Source organism: Sylvia atricapilla, chromosome 3 (genome assembly GCF_009819655.1).
Source record: "Sylvia atricapilla isolate bSylAtr1 chromosome 3, bSylAtr1.pri, whole genome shotgun sequence".
Taxonomy (NCBI): domain Eukaryota; kingdom Metazoa; phylum Chordata; class Aves; order Passeriformes; family Sylviidae; genus Sylvia; species Sylvia atricapilla.
The window spans coordinates 8,874,867-8,894,738 of NC_089142.1; the positions used below are offsets into that span (position 1 = coordinate 8,874,867).

Here is a 19,872-nt window from a genome sequence, read left to right on the forward strand (position 1 = left end):
TAGGCAAACAAGAAAAGTATCTTTGCCAGTTTATTGTTCACTGAGAAATTAAGGCCAAGTTTCCTTCTGTTTTGCCTTTTTCTAATTACACTTTTTCAGCCAACAATCCATTTTCCAGTCTTAGTTTCTGGTCACGGGCTTAGATTTTTATTTCCTTTTATGCAGAATAAAAAAATGCTGAATATTCAGATGAAACTTTTGAAATGCTTATAATGAGAAAGATAGATAAATTCTTAATTTTAGATTCTTGCCATGTCCAATGCTGATTTCATGCATTTCTATAAGAATACATCACTTTTTAAAAAAAACATTATTTCCTTTCTCTGATATTCAGCATCCCACAAATGTGCCAGTGATTTTGGAGAATTTTTTTAACTTTACCTGTAAGTCCCTTTGTTTATGAAATGCAAGAAAAAAACATTGAAACAATTCCCTGATTCAAAAAGTACTCTAGATAAATTCTGATGTCGAGTCATTGATACAAGCATATAAGTAAGCTCAGTATCATGGGCAGAAGAGGAAATCATGAATATTCTGGTATATGCTTTATGAACTTAGTTTCTAACAGAGTTATCTTTATTTTCCAGTGAAGGCCGGGTCAGATACAACTTAAATAAAAACAGTTTTGTAATTGATATTCCACTGCCATTTGCGGGAAGATCATCCGATGAGATATGGCTGCCGAAAACTGTCAAAACACCTCCTCTGGTGGTGCAGTCCATAGGAATAAGTGTGCCATCTCAGGAATACAGAATCCCAACATTTACTGTTCCAAAATCCTATCCTTTCCGTGTGCCCTTGCTGGGCAAGTTAGAGGTCTCTGCTAGTGTGTACAGCAACTATTACAACTGGACAGCTGCGTGCACTGTGACCAACAGCACCACAGAGAGGGCGACCAGTGTAAAAGCCACCTATAACACAAACGCTGATTCCATTTTGGAGCTGCTTTCCTACAGTGTGAAAGGTAAGAATGTTTGCTAATACTGCAGTGTTTACAAACCTACTTTAATTATTTTATATCCCTTATATCAGGTACAGTTCATTCATTTTCCTGTACTTATTTAAAAACAGGTGTTGCATGATCTCAAATCACTTTCCTTTTGATTTTGAAGATATTATGTGTGTCTGTTTATTCAGGCACTGAAGGTGAAATCAGTTTAATTCAGTAAAGACTTCTAGATTTCATATTTTCCTGGGTATTCCTTACTGAAGAAAATGTCCTTCAAAACTGAAGGCATGATTCTACAAACACTTGTGCAGCTGCTAAGTCAACTCTTTTCAAAATCAAGTGTGCAAGTGTATGTGTAGGTATACCCACAATTTATTTCTCAGTCTATTAATATGTGTATTTATGCATATAGAATTGTCTTATATTTTTTTATATCCATATATTGCCATAATATGCTATCTTTAAGGCAGTTCCCCTAAAATTGCAGTTTGGTTCTCAAACTGTAAAAGGACAACCTGACTTCATTTTTTTCTAAACTACTCACTGTAACTGAGGCATGATAAAGAAAACACCCAGGGATGTTAGATATGGGCTGTTCTTGAGTCTATTATTTAGTAGAGTAGTGTAGAAACTTAATTTATTTGTAGTTCAAAACTTTAGCTTTAAATATCAAAATAATAACCATTTTTACAGAAATATACAGTATTTACCAAAGCACTTAGTCCGTTAAAATAAAATTGTGTAACAGTAATTGCAATTCAAACAGAGGCATAGAAGTTCAGTGGCATCAGAGAAGTTCTGAGAGATGAAAAGGTTACACTTACCTTCTGTCTCTTTTTTCCTATTTCAGGTTCTGGAGAAGCATCATATAACAGAAATGGATTCATCTGTGCATATGAAAATCACCTGAAGCACAGAGTCTTAACATCAGTTTTTAAGCTGTCCGGCAGAAAGAATTATGAGCCTATTCCAGCTGCAAACTACACCTTATTACTTACAGCATCAAGCACTCTGGGTCCTCAGCTTTCATTTTCCAGTGATATTGTTTCTGAAAAGATAAATAACATGAATACCAATAACGTCAAAATGGAAGGGCAGCTGGAAGTGGCTTCGGTGTCTGCAAGAAGCATTTACACTCTGTCTACCACATACAATGAAAAGAGACGAGTTTTAGAAGGAAAATCAAACTTGAAGTTGGATTCTTCTTACCTGCAGGCTACCAATCAGATATCTGGCAGATACAGTGACGATTCATTTTCCATTACTTCAGTTTCTGATGTACAAAATGGGCTATTAAAGAACACAGCTTCACTGAAGTGTGAAAACAGCCAGCTGAAAATGTCATCTGAAACAAATGGGAGGTATCGACATACTGCAGGTGTCAATAAGCTTGAAATAATTTTATCAAAGAAGATGGCAGCACTTCGATCTGAATACCAAGCCACTTACAAGCAAATCCAGTATTTTGCCTCATTTGCAGGTTCTCTCAATTCTCAGGATCTTGTTTTCAACACTGATATCTCCCTGACTGATCAGAAGAATCGAGCTGCACATAAGTCATCACTGAATGTCAATCGGTATGGTCTAGCCAGCAGTGCAACCACCAACGTGCAGTTTAGTCCCTTGGCAGTGCAGAGTGAAATGAATGCCAAGCTCGACACTGCTGGAGGCTCCATGTCACTGTCCTCTTCCGGGCGCTATGGGAAAAACAATGCAAAATTCAATGTAGGTGGAAGAGTGAGCCTAACAGAATTAACATTGGGAAGTGAATATCAGAGTACGGTTCTGGGCATGGACAGCAAACATGTTTTAAACTTCAGAGTTAATAGAGAAGGACTCAAATTTTCAAATAATTTGCAGGGATCATTCAAAGAGATTAAGCTGGAGTACACAAATGATTTGAACATTCCAGGCTTATCCTTAACATTTGTTTCAAAATTAGACAACAGCTTCAGCTTCGACAAGTTCCACAAACATGTTTTTGACCTTCAACTGGAGCCTAGCTCACTAACAGCCAAACTGAGCAATAATCTTAAATACACTAAAACAGAAGTTTCCAATAAAGCAGAACTCCTTCTCGAGCCTCTGAATATGAACTTGGGTGGCAATATCAGAGGAGCCCATGGATCAGATGAAATAAAGCACACCTACACCCTTACATGTTCTGGTGTGACTGCAGACTTGAAAACAGACACCCTGGCAAACATTCAAGGTGCAGCAGTGAGTCACAGAGTTCACCTGGATGTGGCAGGACTTTCTTCCTCAGTTACCATGAACACAAACTGGGATTCCAGACCTCTCCGTTTCAGCAATGCTGTGCGCTCCACCATTGCCCCATTTGCCATCACCACTGACATACACACCAATGCCAATGGAAAGCTGGTTGCTGCAGGTGAACACACAGGAGACTTGTACAGCAAATTCCTGTTTAAAGCAGAGCCTCTTGCTTTCACTTTCTCCCATGACTACAGAGGCTCTACCAGCCATAGCTTGAAGTCTAGAGGAAAGTACACTACGCTGCTTGACAACAAAGTTCATGTGCTTTTTACTCCATCAGAGCAGTCAAGTGCCTGGAAATTGAAAAGTCAGCTAAACAATAATGTATATTCACAAGATTTCAGTGCTTACAATAATGCAGAGAAGATCGGTGTGGAACTTAATGGAAGAGCTTTAGCAGATCTCTCTGTAATGGACACATCAGTCATACTACCACTAACATCTGAAGAAGTTAATTTAATCGATGTACTGGGTCTCAGGGGCAGTGTGTCGGAGCCTCAAGAATTCAGCATCTCTGGCTTTGTGAAGTATGACAAGAATAAAGATATGCAGGTTATTAACCTACCCTTCCTGGAAAATTTGCCAGTTTACTTTGAAAAACTCAGAGGCACCATTCTCTCCACACTGCAGTCCATACAAAGTTACCTTAAGAATATAGACATAGAAAAACACATGAAAAAATACAAGGCAACTTTGGACAAACTGCCACAGGACATTAACGATTACATGGACAAATTAGATATCAAAGGCAAAGTTAGCAGCATGAAAAATAATCTTGTTGCTTTCACAAAGGACTACAGAATAACATCTGATGATCTCCAGATTATGTTGGAAAAAGCTATGGACAATCTTAAAGAAATACTGTCTCAGCTGCAGATCTATCTGATAGAAGTTGAACAATACATCAAAGACTGTTATGAGCAGTATGACATTAAAGCACTTATTGCACAACTTCTTGATCAAATAGTTGAAACAATGACAGCTCTAGATAACAAATATCAGGTAAGAACAACTGTAATCAACATCATTGAAAAATTCCGGGGTTTTTTCCAGCAATATGATCTTACCAAAATCAGAAGCAGCACTTTGGCTTGGATTAAAAATTTTGATGATCAGTACAAGATCACAGCTAAAATACAGGAAAACCTAGAACTGCTCAAGATTCAGATTCAGAATATTGATGTCAGAAGCATTGCGGAAAATTTGAAACGACAGATTAAAGAATTTGATGCTAAAGAATGTCTAGAAAAAATTAAGCAATCTTTGCCAATCGAAAAAATTAATGAAATTCTTGAACAAATCAAAGACTTTATTCTAAATTGGATAGAGGAATATGAATTATCTGAGAAGATCAGCGCTTTCCATGGTCATATGCAGAAATTGATTGTAAAATATGAAATTGATAAGCAGATATATTTTTTAATTGACAGAATGACAGAACTGCTTAAAACTTACAGAATAAAAGAAACTGTCCAGAAACTGACCATCTACCTGCAAAATATTGATGTGAAGTCATGCTTTGATAAAGTTGTTGCTTTTGTTGATGATGCTGTCAAGAAAGTGCAAACCTTTGATTATGAAAAGATGATAAAGCAAGTCAACAAGTTCCTTGACATGGTTATTAAAAAGCTCAAGGATTTTGACTATAACCAATTTGTAGATGACACAAATAACAAAATTCGAGAAGTGACCCAGAAAATAAATGAGGAACTCAGAAATCTAGAACTTCCACAGAAAGCAGAAGCATTGAAACAATACATAAGAGATTTTAGATCTGTTATTTCAAAATACATGGAACAACTAAAGGACACAAAGCTTGCTGCAATAATTAACTGGCTCAGGGAGATCATAGACTCAACAGCATTTGCAAATCTCAAAGCCAAGGTAAATGAACATATGGAGGACCTGAGAGAGAGGATTTCTGAAATGGATATTTCCCAGGAATTCCAGTGGTGTCTTCAGAAGATAAGCCAATTTTACAATTCTGTTGTTATATACATTTCTGACCAATGGAACACAGCTTTCAAAAAAATCACTGTGTTGGCTGAAGAGTATGATCTAAAAAATTGGGCTGAAAATTTAAAACAGTTTGTTGAAACTGGATTTAAAGTCCCTGAAATCAGGACAGTTATAGTTACTATACCTGCCTTTGAGGTTAGTCTCCGAAGTCTTCGGGAAGCAACATTTCGAACACCAGAATTCATTGTCCCACTGACTGATCTCCGTATCCCCTCCTATGAGATCAATATTAAGCGACTAAAGGACATGAAAATACCAATGAAATTTACTACCCCAGAATTTAAAATTCTAAATACCTTTCAAATTCCTTCCTTCACAATTGACTTGATTGAAATTAAGCTTCAGATTGTGAGAACAATAGACAAACTCATGTCTGCAGAATTTCAGTTACCATCACTCGATGTCTATTTGAAAGATCTGAAGATGAGAGATATGCCCTTTTCTGACATTTCTTTCCCAGAAATACAAATGCCTCAGTTTCAAATACCAGAATTATTGATTCCAAAGCTAAATCTAAATGAGCTCCAGATTCCTAACATGAAGATTCCAGAGTTCCAGTTCCCACGTATCCCACATACTGTGACTGTCCCTACATTTGGCAAACTCTCTGGTGCTTTCCGAGTCACCTCTCCATTCTTCACGCTGTCTACACAAGCTGAGCTTCGTAATACTACAACATCTGCAAGCAGTCCAGAATTTGTTTCCTCCATTTCAGCTCAAACAACATCCAAACTAGACTTTCTAGTTTTTAGTGTTATTGCAGATTCACGTCTTCTGGCCCCTGACATGAAGCAGCTGAACCTTAAAAATGCCATGAAAGTCAATCACAGATTCCTTAAAGTTGATCACACCAATGAAGTGGTATTTTTAGGGACCTCAGTAGAAGGTGAAGCTGAAACTAGAGCAAACTTACATACAAAGAAAAATTCAGTAGTACTACAGAATAATTTAATGGTCAAGCTGCAAAGAAAAATTTGGATGCAGAGTGGAGTGGCATATTCTCACAGACTGAATATTCCACAAGCTGATTTCTCCAGCCAGGCTGATTTGATCAATAACATGACAACAGAGGTAGAAGCAGGATACATATCATTTACCTCTGCTGGTAAAGGAAACTGGAAATGGGCTTCACCTAATTTCTCTGATGAAGGCACTCATGACTCACATGCCACTGTCAAGATTGAGGGCCCCACTATTACATTTTCTGCCAACAACAGAATAAATGATAAGTACCTGAAAGTCAACCAAGCTATGAGATATGAATGTCAGTCCTTAATGTCTGCAGCACTTCAGATTCAGTCTGAAATTGAGTCACAGCGTGTGGGACGTAGCCTTCTGAATGTGAAAGGCACAGGAGAACTTCTAGGAATGAAAATAGAATTAACAGGCTCTCACAATGCTCGGCTCCATGGACGGATTACTGGAACTGTAAATAATGAGCTTTCCTTCTTGGCAAACCCTTCTGAAATTCGTCTTTCAACAAACAATGATGGAAACGTGAAAATCAGCTTCCCAATGAAACTGACTGGCAAAATTGACTTCCTGAACAACTATGGGTTTGCCCTCAGTTCTTCTGTTCAGCAGGTCAACTGGCAAGCTACTGGCAGATTCAATCAGTACAGATATTCCCATAATATGTCTGCTGGCAACAATGATGACAGAATTGAAGCTCATATTGAAATGAATGGAGATGCCAACCTGGACTTCCTAAACATTCCTCTAAGCATTCCTCAGATTCAGATTCCCTACACTGGAATCAAAACTCCTCAGCTAAAAGATTATTCACTGTGGGAACAGGTAGGCCTGAAGGAATTACTGAAGACAACAAGACAATCCTTTGATTTAAATTTGAATGCTCAGTATGAGAAAAACAAAGACATGCATGCAATCCCACTTCCTTTAGCAAAAGTCCATGAAGTACTTAATAAAAACATCCTTTTATTCAACAAGCATTTTGAGAAAGGCAGAAATGCAGCTTTAGACTTTCTCACAAAGTCGTACAATGAAGCCAAAACAAAACTGGATAAATACAAAATTCAAACATCACTGAACAAAATACCACGGACCCTCAAAATTCCAGGATACACCATTCCAGTTGTGAATATTGAAGTTTCTCCTTTCACTGCTGAGATGCCAGCCTTTGGTTTCACACTTCCAAAAGAAATAAGCACAAGAGGATTCACAGTCCCAATAATTGGCTTTTCAGTTCCATCTTACACACTAGTCGTACCTTCTTTTGAGCTTCCAGTCCTTCATATCCCCCAGGATCTACGCACTCTAAAGCTTCCTAGATTCAGAATCAACAGCTCAGCAAACCACATCTTAGTTCCTGCCATGGGTAACATTACTTATGACTTCTCATTTAAATCCAGTGTAATCACTCTAACTGCAAATGCTGGGCTGTTCAATCAGTCAGATATTGTTGGACATCTCAGTGTCTCATCCTCTTCTGTCATTGAGGCTCTGCAGTTTAAGCTGGATGGTTCAACAAGTTTGACAAGAAAAAGGGGGTTGAAGCTGGCCACAGCATTGTCTCTGAGTAATAACAAATATCTAGGAGGAAACCATGATAGCACTATCACTCTCTTAAAGAGGATCATGGAAGCTGCTGTGGTAACAAATATAGAAGTTGACACACCAGTTTTAAAACTGAATTTCAGCCAAGAACTTTCTGGAAATACAAAATCGAAACCCACTCTTTCCTCCGGGATAAAATTAGTGTATGATTTTAATACTCCCAAATATGGTACCAGTGCTGCAGGAGAAATTGCTCACAAATTTGCTTTAGAGAGCCTTACGTATTACATATCAGTAGAATCTTCTACAACTGGGGATATTCATGGAGTATTTTACACTGGAAATGCATTTTCTGGAAGTTTAGACCATGAGGCAAATGCCTATTTGAATGCTAATGGAGCTCGGTCATCCCTCAAGTTTGAGGCCCACTCTAAAGCAGACGGACTCTGGATCATTGAAATCAAAGAATTACTTGCAGTTGAAGCATCTACCCGTCGTATTTATGCAGTCTGGGAGCACAATGGGAAGAACTATGTACGATGCACATCTCGATTCACAACAACTGGGACTCAGAAATCCAAAGCAACATTAGAGCTGGCTCCTTGGGATGTATCAGCAGATCTTCAGATTCAAGCCACTCAGCCAAATCCCTACCTGGGCATGGCATCAGTCAATGAGGTTGTTATAGTGAAAATCAGTCCTGCAAACCAGAAAGCTGGCTGGAAGGGTGAAGGCCAAATTCACTCACTATCTCTCAGTCATGATATGCAGTTATCAAATGAAAAATCAAAGGCAAATTTTTTTATTTCTGGATCTTTAGAAGGCTACATAGACTTCCTCAAAGTCATCAAGTGCCCCATTTCTGAGAAGAGCTTGTGGGATATTTTGAAGCTGGACATCACTACCAGTGCTTACAGGAAACAGTACTTGAATGGCTCGGCATCCCTGGTGTACACAAAGAGTGAAGATGGTTACTTTTTCCCCATACCTGTGAATAAGCTGACCGATGGCTTCACTGTTGCTATTCCTGAGTTGCATCTAAAGGCTCCAAGCCCTGTCCTCAGCACTCCAGAGTTCAGACTTCCTTTCACCACTCTCCAGGTCCCAGCATACACCGTTGACTTGAGCAACATAAAAATTCCACAGACACTAAGCACAATGCCATTTGATGTCCATTTACCCACACTTCCAAAGCTAAGATTCCCCAAAGTGGATGTAGGAGCAAATTATATTACATTAGAAGAATATAAAATGCCATTTTTTGAGGTGACAATACCTGAATACCAAATAACCATGTCTCAATTCACTTTACCAAAGAGTGTTTCATTTGGCAGTTTCTCTGTAGATCTAGATGAAGTAGCTAATAAAATTGCAGATTTTGAAATGCCTACAATTACCATTCCTGAACAGAAAATTGAGATCCCCCCTCTGAAAATATCCTTGCCTGCTGGAATTTACATCCCATCATTTGGTGCCTTGACTGGATCTTTCAAAGTTGTTTCCCCATTGTACAATGTCACCTGGAGAACAGACCTGACAAAAAAGAAGGACTCTTTTGAACATTCCATTGACTCTACCTGCAGCTCAACATTGCAATTCCTGGAATATGACCTGAATGGTAAGACATTAAAATTCTATATGCCATGATTTTGAGGGGAAAAAATTATTGTAGACTAGACTTTTTGAGATCTCTTTTCCCCAGGGCTTTGCATATGAAAATCTTTCTATCTATTTAGCATCGAAAATTAGATTACATTTTTTTTATCAGCAGTGGCATTTTTTCAGAAATTACTATGAGAATCTCAGTCAGTCAGTCAGTCACCCTGAAGGCTAATGACTATCACACACATATATATGTGTCATATCCATGTTGAGATATAATGTGAATTTCAAAATGCTCCTCAAGCAAATGTTTTCATGTCTTTTTATTTGGGCATTCAGTTTTATAGGCACTCAGTTTCTCAAAGCATAATTTGATGTATCAGTCAAATAACTGGCCATGTAACATACAATTAGATATATCTTTTGTATTTTTTGTTGGTAATACAAACATTTGAAATCTTTTTCACAGTTGTTTCAAACTACAAATATAATGAAGGCGTGTTTGTTGTGATGACAACTGGCAGCTTTTCACATCGTGACCTGAGCGCAAACTACAAGGAAAATCTGACTATTTCAGGATTTGGGTAAAGATTTGCTCTAATAATGTAATTTATAAGAGACAGAATTGCAAATGGTGTATTGTTGCTTTGATCTCTAATACCCTAGGGTGCTTTGCAGTAATTAATAAGTATACCTACCCTGCCATTATTGGCTGTATCCTTTTCCACCTCAAAGTAACTTGAAAGCTGTTCCCTCTCAGTGTTTCTAGAAGAGCTTTTCTCACCAGCCTCATGTCAGAAAACCACTGAGACACAAACACAGTATTTTATAATCAGAGCAGTTCTAGATTTAACCATCAACATGGTTAGATTTCTTCCCAGTGGATCACTCTGTCACCACAAGCCACTACAGAATAATTTTTATTCACAAGTGCCCACACAGGTAAAACTTGGCTGTCTTACTGCCTGTTTTGATCTGCAAGTGTTGTGTTGATACATCCAATAAACAGAATCAGTGAAGGTATGTACAAATGCAGATAAAAAGTAGTGCCTATACTTGTGTTGGTGGAAAAATTGCAGTTTGTGGAAATCTGTAGAAAACTGACAACAATACAGCCACATATTTTGTTTTGCTGCCCTAATTTAATGAAAATTCACAACAGAGCTCGGTATAGTTTTATCTAAAACAGGAAAATTGGAGTGACCTGGAGTTCTGAATGTGTCAGGCTAAACTCTGGGAAATGTGGATAGTAAACCTTACATTTTCTTTTCATCATGAAGGCACTGTTTACTTATATATAAATAAAATTATGGGTGATACTATGTTCACTCATATGGCATTGGGCTTGTGCTTTCTGCATTGCTTCATATCTGTGTATTTGCTGTGGTTGCAGAGCCCTGGAGGACACTTTATCACTAGACATCATCAGCCCAACTTTCACAGATGTTCATGTGCGTTACCAAGAGAATGAAAGAAAATCATTCGGCTCAATATCCTCACCCTCAGCTGGGACCCTTGCTTATGTCATGGAAGGGGACAATGAAATTTTCCTTGCCAGAGTTTACTACCAAACTCAGGTAAGCTTGATGTGAGCAATAAAAATCAAAAATGTTTGGTGTGGTCAGAGGAAAAGTTCCCTTTTAAATTTTGTGTGTGTTTATGTTGAGATATAAATTAACCACCAAATAAAAACTATATTATCAGTAACTAAAGGTTTTATTTCCTACATTGGCCTTTCCAGTACTAAAAATAATGTCCGTGTGAAGAGGTGTTTTCAACTCCTTCACAGCTATTTTTTCCATCTCCTGTGGTGAAGAAAGTGAAGAATGCATGAAGTCAGTTTTAGATAAACTACCCATCAGGTTTAATTGATAGCCATCAGGCGACTTAGAATTATTTCATAAGTGACCATTATAGGAATAAGGGGACTAGAAGAAGCCAGACCATCTGTGAAGTGTCTTTTTTCATCCAAGAATATGTTACAATGCATGCTCTTATTAGTGGCTTACTACAATAATTTCAGTATTAAAATCTCACCTTCCAAAATTATATACTAGTTTAGAGATCACAAGCAACTCATAATTTACTATTTATTATAAAAATGGAAAAACTATACAGGTAAATATATTCTCATTTGAGGATTTATTAACTACTCTGAGTAACTGTCTAGATTGTCTCATTTATTTAAATGATTACAAAATTAAATCCTCTAATATTTTCATTTTTTTTTAATTCACTTTAATTGATTTCAGGAATGAGTAGAAGGCTCATTTTTCTGAGTAATTCACCTGCCTTATGAGACATGATAGGCATTTAATACAAAGGAAGGAAAAAAATCTTATTTGCAGTCAGGTATTAAAGACCAGACTAAGTTATGTTCTAGTCTTGCTCTTTGAAGAAGCTCGAAGTAGCTTGGCACAAGATAATTTCTTCCAAAATAACCTTTCAAGACGAGGGCAAACAGACAGCAAACAGACAGTGGGCAAAAAATTGAAGAAGGCTTGTCTTAATAAAAGATAAAATTAAAGATACAACAACGAGAATTTGAAATACGCTCATAAATAATATTGCAGTTTTCTTACCCTGTTTTGTATTTTCAGTCTGCTCCCCAGGAGGACATTGACATACTAAAAGGTGAGATATCCCTCAAGGAACCTGACCAGATTCAAATGAAATTCAACTGGAATGAGGATGCTGCCAAAGACTTGCTGTTGGGTCTGAAAGACAGAGTGCCTAAAATGACAAATGCAGTCTATGGATATGTTAATCGGTACCATAAGGAGTATATGGGACTGGAAATAAGTGCTGCCACCTTAAAGATGAAGAACTTAATGCAGAATAATGTTGACAAAGCATACACTTTTGCTGCAAATCAAATAGATGAAATAGATGCTCAGCTTCGCACAGCCGCCAATGAGGCCTCTGACAAATACCAGGAGCTGAAGTTCAAAGCTAAACGGCTTTATCGAAGAGCAGCAGATCAGGCTGAACAGTTTGACTATCAAAGAATAAAAGCAAAACTTTTGGCTGTTTTAATTGACATAATAGAAGAGTACCACCAGAAAATAAAACATGTAATTGACTCAGCCACTGAATTCCTGAAAACCACAAAATTTCAGGTCCCTGGGCTGTCTGAAAAATACAGTGGTGCAGAAATATACCTCATGACTACAGAAAAGGTAGCAAAAACTACTGATGCATGCCTCTCAAAACTTCAGGAGTACTTTGATGCCTTGATTGCAGCTATCAATGAGCTGGAAGTCAGACTTCCTGCTTCTGAAACAATTCTTAGAGGCCGGAATGTACTTGATCAGATTAAAGAAATGCTGAAAGATTTGCAGGACAAAATCAGGCAGACATTTGCTACTCTTCAGGAAGCTGACTTTGCAGGAAGGCTGAAGCAGCTGAAACAAGCAGTGCAACAAGTTTTTCAGAAGGTAGAAGAAATGGTTAGAAGCTTGCAATCCAAAACTTTTGAAGACATCAAAGTCCAAACACAACAGCTGTACAAAGATGCAATGGCTTCAGACTTTGCCCAGAAGCTGAGATCCTTGACAAAAGATGTTAAAAAATACATTTCTCAGTTCATAGACTTTAATGAGAAGACATTCCAGGACCTTTCAGAAAAGCTGCGCCAGCTGCTCCTCTACATAAAGTCATTGCGGGAGGAATATTTTGATCCAGCTACACTTGGATTGTCAGTGAAATACTATGAGGTAGAGGACAAGGTACTGAAATGGCTGAGTGATATCATTGATCTTCTTGTGGATTATCAGAACCACTCTGTTCGATATCTTGCCGGCATGGCTACACGCCTGACAGAACAAGTAAGCCATTTTGTGGAAATCCAGAGTCAGGAATTTTATGACCTTATAACTGACGTTGATGGAAAAGGAAAACAGAAGATCATGGAACTCTCATCTGCTGCTCAGCAAAAAATCCGATATTGGTCTGCAGTTGCTAAGAGGAAAATTGATGAACATAACAAGCAACTCAAGGAAAAACTCTGGGAAATCTCTGGGAAGCTTAGTCAATCCCAAGAAAAGCTAATCAGTGAAGCCAAAAGGTTAATTGATCTAACTATAGAAAATTACTCTGCTTTCCTGCAATATATCTCAGAGCTTCTTCACTGGCTTGAGCAAATAACAGCTGAGAGCATCAAGCCATATGTGGCTGTTCGCCAAGGAGAGCTTAGAATACAGGTGCCCATGTGACTGGCAGTCCATTTACCAAATGCCCCCAAAAAGCAGACAGGCACTCAGGAATTAGGTGGAAATGACACAAATACTTATTCAGCAAGGCATTGAGAAAGGCTACTGGAAAGAGAAAGAAATGCAACACTTCACTGATTAACAACTTGACACTGAGCAAGTGAGTCCTCAGGAAATTATGGAAAATATTCAGCATTGCATGAACCCCTGAATGGACATGTAAAAGAGAAGTAACAAGTTTCTACCAAAATGTATTTAAACATGACAACGATCAGTATACTGGAGCTTCAGGTAGATATGTTAGAATCTGAATTTGTAAATTTAAACTTAATAATCTACACTAGGTTGTTTTAATAACTTAATAAGCCAATAAATGAGTTCTTTATTACATTTTTGTGTCATTCATTACAACTACTTTTACTTGGAGCATAAGACTTAATCCAACAATTTTCAAGGTCAATGGGAAGTCTTTTCTTTGATTTCACAGTATGTTGGATCAAGTCAATAATGTGAAATGCATATTGTAAATAGGCACAAAAGCTATGGAATACATAGAATAAACAGGTTTTAAGGTCACATTCATAAGCCAGTTGAAAGAAGACTTGGAAACACATCTAATTCCCAGCATAGAAATACCTTCATAGATAAGGAAGGAAAAGAGCATGTATAAAAAACATGAATTTAAAAAATTATAAATTCTTAAAATGGCATCAAAATTTTAAAATTAACATAGAAATATGAACATATGTAGAAATCTGATGCCTGGAAATTTGCAGATAATAATACAAAGGTTTTCTTAATAAATTAATTTATGTCTGTGTCAGTTTTCAAACAACTATGTTAAGAATTTTATGTAAGTTTTCTTTCTCCTGGCTAATATATATTTCAGAAATACAGGGTTTTCTCACCTGTTTCCCCATGATATTTCTGGTTTCACTTTAAATTGTCTATATTTTACTTACTATGAGTTTAGTTAAGTGTCAAAGTTTCACAGGCATCACTATGTATGATGGGAGTCAAAAAGTTTCCCTCTCTTAGGCTGAATTCTCAGTTTAAAGATGAATTTGAAGCATGTTGAAGAAGTCTCTCACAAATAAGAGTATTTTTAACTAGAAAATATGTTGACCTGCAATGGCGTACTATATAGACAGTGCTAGAGAAATGTGTGCTCAGGCTGAAATAATGTTGCCTCTTTGAGAATAAACTTTTTGACAAAGAACACTAGAAAGTTTGTGGACATGTCTATTTTGATACAATCAGTTCACTCTGTAATGTGTTTGTTTCTTTTTCATAATGGGAAAACAGAGAAACTTGTGTGATGGAGTACATACATGAAAGAATGGAGCACCATGAGTTTGATCTCCCTATTGATAGATAATATTATTACCTAAATAACTTTCCCAGTAGTGTTTCTTATCAGATAAGCTACTTTCACCCTGAAATCAGAGTCTCACAAGCATGGTATGCATACACCTATCCAACTGTCAGCTGGGTATCTCTTAGAAGTAAGGTAAATCCATTTCTTCTTCAGAGATTTTGGCCATCACAATTACAGCAAAATTTCTGAGAATGAGAGATAGAATAGTCTCATGTGAACTATAAAATAAGTTTTGAGTCTGAATAGAACTAATCTGCATATGTCTCCCTGCCTAGGGGAAGCAAATGTATAAAAATCCTTGTTTACATGTTCTACTGAGCATCCCAGTGAAAAGATGTTGGCTTCAGAGCCCTTTCACATTCATTCACAAGGAAACTGAAGCCTATGGGCCATCTGATCTTTACTGGATGTCAGATTGCACAACTCATTTCCCTGAATTTCACAAATGTTTAAGCACAAACAGATTTCTCAGACACTGACTGATTGTTGCGTCATGACAAACAACCCTGTGAAACAAAGGAAAATAGAATAAATTAAAATAGCTATGGGAGAAGAGAGATTTAAAGGTGGTTTTTTTTTCTTTTGGTTTCCCTCTCATGTCTATTTATTTCTGCCCATCATCCATCGTTCTTGGAAGGAATATAAATGCTAAAAAGGATTTACTTATAAGGAGTGGGTTAACTGAATAATAAATATGCCAAATAGTATATATATTGGCTCTTATTGGCAAGAGTGACACTTCCCAAGAGCAAACACAATAGTTTGCACACTAAACTGTGGTTAGAGGTTAGAGGAGATTTCCAAGTCTCGTAGCAGCATTGCTGCCAATTGGACTAAAGCTCTCAATCCTGTAATCCATGTGCCATCTTGCAACCATTCCACAGTTGGTCTAGTGTTCTGGAAGCAGAATACTGCTCTCAAAATTGATCTTACTGGAACTTACCTGTTTTGTAAATCCCCACACCAGAGAGGTCATCTCAAGCACCCCTTAAAAACTGGGGCAATATTTTGACATGGGAAGAGGTTGTCTATGTTTGTGTCTGTGTGCATCGCATAAGAACATACAACTAGATGTCACTTTATTTCCATTCCTTTTCCTATTGTTTGGTCTTTTTTGCTGTTTTCTTTTGGGATCTAGTAAATTTTAGCCTTATTTCCTGTGTAGTAAGTTACAGGAATATAGACAAAACCATAATTATTCAACTTGTGTTGCAATTTATGTTTGCAATACAATAATTTGTAATATTATTAGCTCTATTTTGGCTTCTTTTCAGTCTAGTTTATATAATAGGAAATATTCTATTTCATTAAATCAAATTGTGGGGGAGATAAGAGGGAATCAACAACTCAATGGGCTCAATGACACTGCTTCTTTTATCTTTTCTTTTTTTCTTTTCTTTTCTCTTCTTTTCTCTTTTCTTTTCTTTTCTTTTCTTTTCTTTTCTTTTCTTTTCTTTTCTTTTCTTTTCTTTTCTTTTCTTTTCTTTTCTTTAGTCTTCATCATCTGAATTCTCATAAATGCCAGAGGGGCTTTTCTTTATAATTTACAGCAGGTATCAGACATAGAGCAGAACTGGTTGTAAAAGTTTAATTACGTGAAACATTTTAACAAGAAATTGAGAGAACAATATGCCCTGCTCTAACTAAGTGATTGTAGAAATAACATTGACAAGAAACGTGTGTGTTCCTAAATGAAAAACTTTTGCAGACGTAGGACAGCAAAAATGTTCCAGAATTTTAGATTATGCAAGCAACTAGAGCTGATCTTTTATTAAGTGATTTAAAAGTAGATGCATATTTTGCTGCATATGCAGAGATTCTACACATTTATCCACATCCATGCACACCATCATCCACCTCTGGTCCTAAATTGTACTATTGATGCTTTTAGAGCAACTGCCATTATGGCCTACTGATACCTTTCAAATTTTATATTAAACTACTTAGTTGTTTAGTAAGTGACACCAAAATTTATACAACTCTTCTGCTGGCAGATTTATTGCCCAGGTGGGAAACCAGAATTTATTAAAGGCCATGCGGACATACAGAATTGCTTGTATTCCATTTCTACACAGCCAAATCCTGGCCCAAGTGAAATTGATAGCAAAATGTCTATTGGCCTCAGCAGGAGTAGACTTTGGCCAGTTAGGTGTATAACTTGAGAAGCACTCTGGGATCCTGCAGGACAAAGCTATATTATTATCTATAAAAATCTACACAAAAATATCATTAAAAAAAAATGCAGACAAGAAAATTAATCATTAACAAATTTGAGACAGATCAGAATGAAGCTTGCCTGTACAACATTAACCAGAGCTTCTTCATAATTTTTTACCCAATATTACTTAGTATCAAAGAGCAAGTCTGCCAGGGCCAAAAATTCTAGGTTCTAGTCCCAGGCCTTAGATATGGAAATATACACATACATCTCATCACCCTTTCCTTCATTTCATTATCCATTCAAGGCATTAAGGGAAACTGGAACCTTACAGAATAAAAACCTGTGTTGGATGTTTGCAAGACCCAACTGAGCAAATTCTTGAGCAAACTGATCTGAGTTAAAGCTTGTCTCTGTTTAGAGAAGTAGGTTGTGCTAGAGATCTCCCAAAGTCCCCTACAACTTGAGTTACTTTGTGTTAATTTTTACTCTTGTGACTAAATTGACATAGCTTTAGGTTGCCATCTCTAACACCTACCTTTGGTAAACGGCTCATGAGCAATCGGCTGCATCATTATTGCAATATATTTTACATAGACAGAAAAGTTTCATGGTATCCCTGCATGTAAACACATACTCATTCTGATTGCAATCATGAGGCATCCTAAAATTCCCTGAAGCATTCCAGCAATTTAAGGCTTCTCAGTTGATTCTGCATCTTTCCTCTTCTATGCTTTAATGTGAATACCTCTGCTGTACCAAACCATAGACACTTTACCAACATGCAGGAACTGATGTTATGATTATTACCATTCATATTCTGACAGTATAATTGTGGTAGCTGTTCCACAAAGCTGTTCCACAAAGACACACATCTTCTCAGAGTGGCTGGAGAAGGGTCCTCTGCTAGGCTGGGCATTGTCCAAGTGAGAGTATATGAGCAGCAGATCCACCACAAACTTGGGGAGTAACAAAGGTCAAATGCCTACACAGTCCATCTGTTGTGAAGAATTTGCCAGGTATTTGCTGAAAGCAGAGACTCACCACAAGTTATAACTTCATATTGATTTCCCAGCAAATGAATTCAAGAGGACATGTTAAAAACAATCCTGAATTTATGGATAAACCTATTAATCCACACTGCCTTTGGGACTCAAGGAGAAAGTTCTGGTCTCTGAACAAGTGATACAAACTAGCTCAAACATTATATACCATATAGGAAATAAGACTTGGAACAACTCTCTGTTCAAGTGTCCAAGTTTCCTCTAAGAGTGAGCCAAAAGCCATATGCAGCATAGGTGCCTGGGGGACCTGAGACTTGGTCTGAAGCAAGGAGTGAACCAAATGTGCAGCAGAGAGAGCATGAAGAACAAAAATGTTCACTGCATCTACCAGACAAATGGCATGGTTAGATACTTAGAGGAGGCCACTGGGGTGAGTAAAGATGGTCTTAATTAAGGCCATGCATGGGGAAAAAGTATCAGACCTATGACTTTCTAAGTGCTGCCTGCCACTTCTATTACGCTGTTGAAAGAGGCTGGTGACTCCTGGGTTTCTGGGCAACATGGTTGTTCTTACAGGGATAATATTCTGCTCAGGTTTCTGTGCAGCTTTGACTAAGGACGGAAAGGAAACACTTAGCCTCCATACCATACTTTTATTTCCCCACGTTTTCCCTGCTACCACTACCTCTGCCACAGTTAAGATATATTCTAATGTTGTTGCCAGTTAGAGGAAAAAAGTTAACATAATTGTTAACTTGTTATTTTGTTGTAGTATATTTTCTGGTATTTGCAATGACTACAGAACTTTATTTCTAAAAACTTGATGTGCTTTCATTCAGAACTGTTTTCTGTAGAAAGTGTTTTATGGATGTCTTTGTATTCATCTCTACTACAACTCTGAAAGCAGTGGTAATTGCAGTTCTCTTGGTGGGTTTCACCTGTGGAAGGTTTTTCCACTGGAACCCTCAGAAGTTTCTTCATCTGCTAACGTATTGTTTTGTCACCAGTCTCATAAACAGACCCACACAATGCCAAGCAGTCACTCTGAAAGGTCATTTGTTTTTTTCCTTCTAATACATGTAATATTCTTAAGCTTTAAATCAGTGGCTCTCCTGGATGGAAGCAAAGTTCCAAAGCCATTTACAAGATGCTATTTACATCCCTACACTAAGGCCAGCTGATCAAACTTCATTTAGCCAGAAACTCCCCATTTCCCAGGTATATGCTCACTCATTTACACTTCACAATAACATTGAGACTACATTATATTATGCTGCTAAATAGGAAGAAAAATGGAAAGATGATATCACTGTCTCCAAAGTTCAGCATAGGTGTTAATTTAATTTGTTTCAAGATTACTACCTTTGAATATTCTCAAAGAGAAGCTGGATAAAAAAAAAGCTCTCACCAACACCTACTAACTCTGTGTTGCATGACACTTTGCACAGATAAATCCCATTGTTAGCAGGCTCTTTGTCTCTCCATAATGGTCTTTCTTTGTTGTTATTTGTTTATTTAATAAGCCTATGTTTTTCCCTATGGAAATGGCTGGCTTATAACTATTTACAAACAATATGGACAGTTATGCAAAAGCATTTCATTTTGAAGCTGAAGAATGGAAAACCAGCCAAATCTGAAGGAACACACATCTCTCACACACAGCCCATATTCCAGCAGCACAAACCCTACGTCTCTCTCTCAGACACATCTGTCTATATGTGCAAACGTCCATGCAAACACACACACATGTACTATGT

At 37.4% G+C, this 19,872-nt stretch overlaps 1 protein-coding gene across 1 annotated transcript in view; it reads left to right on the forward strand.

Annotated features, from left to right (window-relative positions):
• The window catches only part of APOB (apolipoprotein B), a 35,466-nt gene extending 21,501 nt beyond the window's left edge, over positions 1–13,965 (forward strand). The window contains exons 25-29 of the mRNA XM_066314731.1: positions 588–964; positions 1,800–9,380; positions 9,834–9,948; positions 10,758–10,941; positions 11,965–13,965. Of these exons, the coding sequence (XP_066170828.1) occupies positions 588–964; positions 1,800–9,380; positions 9,834–9,948; positions 10,758–10,941; positions 11,965–13,578 (9,871 nt within the window). The 3' untranslated portion in view covers positions 13,579–13,965. The remainder of the gene's footprint in view (positions 1–587; positions 965–1,799; positions 9,381–9,833; positions 9,949–10,757; positions 10,942–11,964) is intronic.
• The last annotated feature ends 5,907 nt before the right edge of the window (positions 13,966–19,872 follow it).